Source organism: Labrus mixtus, chromosome 23 (genome assembly GCF_963584025.1).
Source record: "Labrus mixtus chromosome 23, fLabMix1.1, whole genome shotgun sequence".
Classification (NCBI taxonomy): domain Eukaryota; kingdom Metazoa; phylum Chordata; class Actinopteri; order Labriformes; family Labridae; genus Labrus; species Labrus mixtus.
Window position 1 is genome coordinate 9,710,389 of NC_083634.1, and position 8,590 is coordinate 9,718,978.

General features: G+C 40.5%; 2 protein-coding genes across 2 annotated transcripts; both read right to left on the reverse strand.

Annotated features, from left to right (window-relative positions):
* Positions 1-1,678: 1,678 nt before the first annotated feature.
* On the reverse strand, positions 1,679-3,523 carry LOC132958589 (homeobox protein HMX1-like). The gene is made up of 2 exons (XM_061031526.1): positions 3,135-3,523; positions 1,679-2,864 (listed from the first exon to the last, which is right to left on the reverse strand). The coding sequence occupies exons 1-2, from the start codon at positions 3,355-3,357 to the stop codon at positions 2,290-2,292; spliced, it is 798 nt and encodes a 265-aa protein (XP_060887509.1). The 5' UTR covers positions 3,358-3,523; the 3' UTR covers positions 1,679-2,289.
* Positions 3,524-4,350: 827 nt separating this feature from the next.
* Positions 4,351-7,411, reverse strand: hmx1 (H6 family homeobox 1). The gene is made up of 3 exons (XM_061031525.1): positions 6,812-7,411; positions 5,995-6,189; positions 4,351-5,494 (listed from the first exon to the last, which is right to left on the reverse strand). Exons 1-3 carry the CDS (start codon positions 7,029-7,031, stop codon positions 5,073-5,075), a joined length of 837 nt encoding a protein of 278 aa, XP_060887508.1. The 5' UTR covers positions 7,032-7,411; the 3' UTR covers positions 4,351-5,072.
* Between the last annotated feature and the right edge of the window lie 1,179 nt (positions 7,412-8,590).

Sequence of the window (8,590 nt, forward strand, 5' to 3'; positions counted from 1 at the left end):
TCTTTGATTCTTATATTGCTCTAAACAAACATTTATTCTGAGTTTCACAATAAAAGCCTCATGAAGTCGCCCAAAGACATTTGTTCTCATAAATGTGTTTGTAACCCTCGTGTTGAATTTACAAAGCGTTAAACAGCTTGAAAGTAAAGTCACTTTTTAATAACTTTTGCACATCAAATACATAATTCTCTATGTCTTTTATTTCAGAATAAAGGCGCTCTGCTCTAACTATAAACTTCTATTTTTATGTTGATTAGTAGAGCTTGACTTGTTTTTTAAATCAGGACTCAAAGTGAACTCTTTGACTTGAACGTATATAAAAAAAGATTTCCGCCCTGTCTTTCTCTGCCAGAGATTTCTTAAACACACAAAAGAAAAACTTCATGGAAAAAAAACAAAAACAAAACTTAAATGTTTGGGATAAATGGGAAATGTTTCTAAAAATTAAAAATATGTAGTAGAGATCGATCTAATTAAAATATTTGAAACATTAAGCATCCTGACGTAGCACATTTTCATGATTTTACATTTTTGACTTCTCTCTGTTAAATAATGCAGTGATAAATAAACCTTTTGAAATGGTGTTTCTTGTCACCTTGATTCCCCAGACTATAGGATAAAAAAGTTTTCTATTTCAAACTGAAGCTCACCAAAACCTCCCTCTGTTTCCTTCTACATCTTTAAGTCAAGAAATGCTGCAAAATGCCAAAACATGGATGACAAATGTGTCTCTTAAAAAGTGTGAAAAACAGAACTTTGAACTGTTCACTGTGGTTCTAACCACAGCTTGTGCAACAAAGGTGTACCTCTCTTTTTTAATTTAATGTCACAGCAGTATTTAAGTTTCAACTAATAAATGCAGGTCAACTATTTATTTTAATTAGTAGCAGTATTTGTCCTGTTTACAAGTCTAATAATTAGTAACGCCATAAATCATTTTCAAAATAGAAAATTATTTTTATCCACCAAATCAATCGGACTGAACGACACATGTGAGGCCTTTGATAGGTGGAACAGGAAGTCCAAACCTGTCTAAATGCACTTTTTAAAAACAGTTTAGATTCCAATTATTTAGTTTAACACACACTTCTTGGTCTATGTGCAAAAAAAAACCAACAACAACAAAAAAGCATAAAGATTCTGACTCTTTGTGTGTCACTAAAACACAGAGAACTGTTTATATGAATCAATAAAAGCATTATAAATGAAAAATCATACTCAGGGATGTTAATTATTTCTGCACTGATTCTCTGATTTTCCAAACTGTTTATAATTATCTTCAGGATTATTTCACAATATGTTTTTTCTCTATAAAGCTAATAAGACAACCTGGAGAACTTTTCAGCCATTTTTAAATCACACTCCATCAAGTTCCTGCTCAGAGCAAAGTTTCAAATTAACCTGGCAGAGAAACTTTAACCTTGTTCACTCTGAAAACAGAACTTTGAAACTTTGGAAATGAACTTAATTTTACATTTTTTTTCCCCCTGCCATACCACGTCCTCTAAACGAAAAAAAACAAAACAGTTCAAAGTTGAAAAGCGGGGCTCTCGATGTTAGGGTGGGAAACTCCAGGTAACGCCAGAAGCTCTCATAGATCAAAAAAAACAAACAAACAAAAAAAAAAAACGTGTTTTCCCCTCTAATATAAAATTCAGATCCAGTCAAAACATTCAGATAAAATTCCAAATATTACATAGTTTTTATTGCAAAATGGAGCATAGTCATGATATAGCAGCTGTCTTCACAGTGTGACAGTCCGTCATAAGAAAGGTCGAGTGGAAACAGCCGAAAAACGTGTTTCATTAAGAATCCAAACTAATAACAACGAATATATATACTGAAAATAAGGCCATTTAAATACAATGAATTATTGCTCTAAAAACTTCATGAGGGTTAAAAAAAAAAAAAAGTATTATGAGGGGGTTACGAAGTTGCTGCAGCTTCACTCTTACATTCATATAGATGACTTCAAAATAAAACTGCTGAGAGGAACGTAATGCATGCAAATGTGTCTGACGATAGACTGTTACTTATAGCATTTAATAATAATAATAATAATATTAATAATAGTAATAATAATAAAAATGAATTGCAGAGGGTCAAAAAGTGGCACATGCATGTCGTTGATATGTTGACATCGAAGTTGGGATTTTTTTTTTTTTAAAGAATTAAAATACAAAAAAGAAAAAAAAAAAAAAAAAAAAAAAGTGTCAGTCCTATCTAAAGATTTCCACACACTGTCCTCGTGCTACACACTGTCCTCGTGCTCCCAAACAGAGGAAAGCGTCAGTCTGCGTCAAACAGGCCGAAGTATTTGCCAGTGTTGGAGAAGTAGATGTAAGGCGCGCTGTTAGCAGCCGGGTACATCACGGGGAAAGGCATCGGTAACAAACATCCGCCCAGCACGCTGCTGCTGTCTTTGTAAAAAGTCGGTAATTGCACGTTTTTTGCAGCCTCCGACAGCTGCTCTGCGGCCAGCGGGGCCTCCATGTCCGTGGACAGCTGCCTCTTCAGCTTGTTCCTGCGGTTCTGGAACCAGATCTTCACCTGGGTCTCGGTGAGCTGCAGGGAGCTGGCGAGGCACGCTCTCTCCGAGCTGCTCAGGTAGCGCTTCATGTCGAACGTGGCCTCCAGCTGGAAGATCTGCCGCTTGGAGAAGATGGTGCGCGTTTTCTTCTTCACTGAGGTTTTAGTGTCCGGGCTGGCCTGCTGCTCCTGCTGCTGCTGCTGGTGCTCCTTCTCCTCCTGCTGCTGCTGCTGCTGCTGTTCGGATGCGTCTTCCGCGGTGTGCGCCCTCTGCGTCCCGGGACTGACGCCATCAGTCAGCGGTGTCTTTTCACCGAGTCTGGGCTTCTTTTGCGCTGCGAATGAAGCCACAAAACCAGCTTTGATGCATTAACAGCCGGCTTACACATTTGTTCACAGTTCTATTGGTGAAAAAAAACAACAACAACATGCAAGACGGTCTGATTATAGCTTTTGCGCGACTTCCCTCTTACATTAAGAACACCATCAAATTGTAGCGTCTTGCCTCTAAACGCACAAAATTGCGTCTTTTCCTTTAAAATTCTATAAATATATTCATCTTCTGTGTGTCATTATAGTTTCCGTATATTTGTTAAAATCCCTACCTGTCTCCTCAGCTCCGCCTGATCTCCTCCGGACGTCCCACACCTCCTCGCCCCGCGCCTGAAACTCACTCTTACATCCCCCGTCCCTCCGCTCCGAGCCTCCCCCTCCTCCTCCGCCTCCTCCTCCTCCGTCCCGCTGCTTCAGGTTGAGGATGTTGTCGATAGTGAAAGTCAAAGAAGCGCTCCGGCTCGGGGCATCCTCTTTGCTCATGTTCCCCGGCATTTCATCCGCTCCTCTGGTAATCCCGAAACGGCGTCGAGTCCGGACGCTCCGAGCACCATCGCTCCCCGGCTGCGACTAGCGCGCGGAGAGAGGAGTACGCGCGACGTTCCCCAACGACCCGGAAGAGTGTGCTTTAGCAGCTTTTGATTGGTGAGGTGGAGGGGCAGAGGAGGGCGGGATGCAGAGCTGCGTCTGGCTGCCATATTGAAGCTTTAAACACCTTTCTGTCATCCGAGTTCAGGCATGCTGGCTTGATGCGCCATAACATTTTCTTTTGACTTTGAAGTCCTCCTGACGTTAAGTTTATAAATCCTGGATCAGCTCAGAGTTGGTCATGAGGTGAAAAAGAAAACAATGAATATTTGATTTCCTCACAATAGAAACACTTGTGTCGGGGGTTATGGGGATTATAGAAGCTAAAGATGTATTTTGGGCAACACGTTCTCTATTTATTTTTTTATTATTTTGTAGTCTTCAGTTTTTCTAATATTTATGTTTTTTTCTGACTTTAATTTTCAACGTGTGGAAGCCCACCCTCTCAACTATACTGACTCCTTAATCAACCGCAGTTTGTTCATTTTCCTTTTCTCACGAATTTATTCAGATAAACATGCTGCATATATTTTTTTTCAACTACTAAACTACTTCTTCAAACTTTTATAAAAGTCACAACGTTTAAATCCAAAGTAAGAAACCCAACAACAAAATGTGTGCATAAACTTTATTCACATGTGAACATATCAGTGTACAAAAGTCTGTATTAAAATCCTCTTAAATAAGAAAAACAAACTGTGTCAAAGGATATTTCTAATAAAATGACAAAAAGTCACAAGCACCATATTTTTTTTTTCTCTTTTAAAAAAAGATCAAGTGTTCACATTTCGTAGACCGGTCCAAGTTTACAGTGTGTTTTACTCCCAAGTAATGTGTGTGTGTGGGGTCAAATAGGGGTCAAAAAGATTAGGACATAGAGATAATTTCCAAAATGTGGAGATAGCTAAACCTGGTGAGACTATTTGTTAATGTGTAGCTAAAGGCCTGAATGTTGTTTATTTTAAAATAACCTCCAGAGTACATTTAAAACAGGAAATACAAGTAAATAAAAAAATAATTCAAAGTGCACATTTGGGCTCTTAAACTGGGGGCACAAGTCGTACTTTTAACTTCAAAACAGGTTCAGAATTTACAGTTTCGCTGTTTCCTGCTTTGAATCTGTACATTCTCCACAATCTGGAATTTCTCTCGTCATTTCCTTAAAAGATTTTCAAACTAGGGCCACAGGCTAATATAACACGCTTAAAATCTTCTTGACCTTATTTGATCCCATATGTGTGACTCATTCATACACACTTTGTTGAAAAATCATCACAAAATAGAACTATATCTGCAACATGTTTGTCCTGGAGAGAATCGTCCTCCATTTAGGCCCCCGAGAACAAGTTGTGTGAAGCCTGAATAGTGGATTAAATGCTAAAAATGTAAAGAAATGCTGGTATTTATAGGATTGTAAATCAGCCACTCAGTGATCATTATGTCCCACCAGATGGCTGATCCACCTTAATCTAAATCTGATAAAAGAGCCAAACACACTGTGAATTGACTTCATTGTTTTCAGACTCAACAGGATCTGAAACTGAGCTAAAAACTAAATTTTTTTGCAGCATCGTAGTTTGATTGATTGGTGTAAAAAAGAGTCTCAAGTGTCCTCTGTCTCTTTAAAGTCCCACTAGTCCGCTCATCTGTGGCGTTATGAACGACAGCGGGTGGGTAAAGGGGGAAGTCAATGGGTAGCTGATGGAACTGGAGAAGCCGACCATGGGCGGCGTCAGGGGGGCGGCGACGTTCTCGCGATACAGCACGGGAACTCTGACCACCCTCTGGGCGGCGTAGGGGATGGAAGCGGCCGTGATGGCGCTGCTGGCCTCCATGTCCGCCGCGATCTGCCGCTTCCACTTGTTCCTGCGGTTCTGGAACCAGATCTTCACCTGCGTCTCGGTGAGCTGCAGCGTGGCGGCCAGACCGGCCCGCTCCGAGCTGCTCAGGTAGCGCTTCATGTCGAAGGTGGACTCCAGCTGGAAGACCTGACTGCGGCTGAACACGGTGCGGGTTTTCTTCTTTCGGGCCACTTTGATGTCACCTGAGAGGAGGACGAAGGAGACATGTTAGACAGCTGCTAGAAGTGTTGTAACAGTGTGGCTTAAATGGGGTGCTATCTTTAGAAAACACTGAAAGGCAGATGGAAAAGGGCTTGTTGACACACACAGAAATCACACGTTTGTTTCAGAGATTAAATACCTTAAAATGTATTCAGTCTCATTGGGGTATTTTTAAAATTTTATTAACAGGTGCCTTATAAAGTTTGTCTGTTTGGACCCTGAAAATCTGAGCTACACCCCTGCTGCTTAAATATACAAATTCAATAAATCCTGTTTGCTGAGAGTTCAGGCGAAAGAACAATTCATCATAAACAAACTACTTTTAAAAAGTTCTAAATTACCACCAAAATACACATCTTGGATAGGTGGAACTGCTGTCCTATTATTACGCCAAAGCGTTTCAGCAGGAGAGCGCATGCGCACACGGTGGAATAAGTATTTGTTTCTTTATAAAAGTTGGGAAGGCGCATGTCGGCCTCACCTGTCTCACAGCTGTCCTCTCGTGAGAAGCAGGAGGAGCGCGCGTCCTCCTCCTCCCTGTCATCCGTCAGACTCTCGTCTCCCTTCTCCTCCTCCTCCTCCTCCGGCTCCTCGTGCTCCTCCGCGCGCCCTGCTGGAGGAGGGGAGTCCCGGTCGCTCGTGGGTGCTGCGCTGTCTGAGTGCTCATTCCGTGGACCTACAAGTAATAAAATATTTACAACCAGGCTTTGTGTCAAAAAAAAAAAAAAAAACAAAGCACAACATTTCACGTATTTTTCCACTTTAAAAAAAAATGCGCTTTGACGCTTTTTTTTTTTTTGCGCTTTCTATGATTATAAAGAACCTTCATCTCTGCGCCCAGGCTGTGTTTGGAGCCTCAGAGTGAGATTGTTGTTAGGATGCCAAACACTGTTGGCTTAGAACAGGCTGATAACTGGGTGAGTTTGCAGTTTTACGCACGGAGGCAGGGACACAAAAAGCAAATGTGAAGTGTCCCCCCCTCTGCAGCATATTTAATAACCCAAATGTGGACGTCAGTGTTTGATGTATGAACGCTTTTCGCTGATTTCGCCTTTACCAGGTCCGTGTAGTACATTACAGGATTTTACGCACGGACGGTGGAGGTTTCATTTATAAGAATTTGACTCGTTTTTGTTGTCATAGTAAATACTTTTTAATCACAATTCAAACCTGAAACCCAATCTGAGCAAATCAATAAACGACGCGAGCGCAGTTGTTTCTTCCTCTCGCGTCATTTGTTATTCCCACGTCGCTTTTGTGAACGGACAAAGACGGAACATTTTGACAGCTGCACTCACTTCTTGTGTTCGGTGATGTCCCGTCCCTGTCCTCTGCTACACCTTCAGTTTCCACTGCCGGACACCTCACCGGAGTGTGTGAAACTCTGAGGCTCGGGTTCTCCCCCCGCGCCTCCGCCGAATCCCTTCTGAATGTAGTCCCCAGCAGGTTCTCGATGTAAAAAGACGAGCCTCTCGATGGAGGACCCAGCCGTGATCTCGGCGCTTTATCGTCTAGCATTATGACCTTTCAGTCCTTGTCCTTTTAAAATGATATTTAAAAAAAAAAAAGGAGTATCCAAGATTCCGGTGTCATGAAATTATTCCTGGGAATGTGCTTCGTTTCCAGCCAACAGAGTCTGAGGCTCGGCGTAAACCATCCCGACGCGATCCATGCGAGACCTCAACTGCGCGAGGTCCAGACAGAACTGTTCGTCTTGAAGGGACTAACTCCAGAAGAAGAAAAAAAAAAGGAAAAAGAAGCAGGAGACGGGGCTCGTTATCCAGAGTCTCTCTTGCAGGCTGTGCGATAGTGTGCCTGGAGGGAGCAGAGGAGCTGTATTTAGGTCAAGCAGGGAGCGGAGCGGAGACACGGAGCTGTCCTCAGGCTGGTAGATGGAGAGGCTTCATGCAGAATGGCACAGTACCGCCTATTGGTTACATTTGTCCATGCACGCGTTGGATTAAGCATGCACACTGTAAACCTGATGTTACCTCCATGTTAATACTCTCCACTATTAGCTGCATAGTTCAAATTCATATTTAACATAAACCTGCACGTGCATTTATGAGAACTGATTATAATGAAAGTGAAAGTGAAGCTTCTTATCCAAGAGACTTTGATATTTCAATGTAAGAAAGTGAAGCGTGTTGGGTGGGATGGAAGTGATAAAAAAAAAACAAAGCGATAAACATTGAAGAAAACATTTTTAACTCATAGCTGCGATGCTTCATTAAGTTAAAATAATTAAATTAAAAGAGCCAAAAATATACAAACTAAGTTTACACATCGAGCCTGCTCAGGACACTGGGATCTGAAAAAGAGTACTTTTGATGCGAATTTAAATCTATTTAACAGATACATTTAAAAGCTGAACAGCGTTAATTAATTAAAAAGAAGACTTATTTTTCCTTATTAGAAAATCACAGTTTGTTTTTTTTACATTGAGGCCAAATGACCGTCGAGTGTATCCGCGGGATACTTCACATGTTTATTTTGTCTTATTGAAACCGTTACAGATGATTATTAATTGTATTTATTTAAAAGCTGTACATGTGAGAATTAGTTGTTTCATTTTTTAAATGTCATTTTTCAAATTCGTATAATTTAAAAGTACATATCTTTAAATATACAGCCATTGACTTTATTCATTTACTAGCTGGAAACTACTTCCAACTACTTCCTTTTTTAGCTGGAAATAAAACAAAAAATATTTATTTTATTGTAAAATAAATAAAAACTTTTATTTGTAAAGCCATAAGCATGTTTTTTTTTTTTAAACCACAAAAACGTGTAATTTAATTGATATCTTCTGATCTTGGCATGTTCTCCTTTCTATCATTGTACTCCAGGATTTCTGAACATTTCAGTATGAACTGAATGACACAAGAGGTCTCCTGTGTTTCTACAAACTATATTTAAATTGAGCTGATAATCCAACTGCAGAAACAGAAAAAAAAAAAATGTAAAGACAGATTCTAATTGCACGGAAAATAAATCCTAATTCAGAGACTGAAGTTGCGTTGTTTGTTTGCAAACATGCGTTTCCATACTTAGCACCATATCCCCAGCGGCCTCAT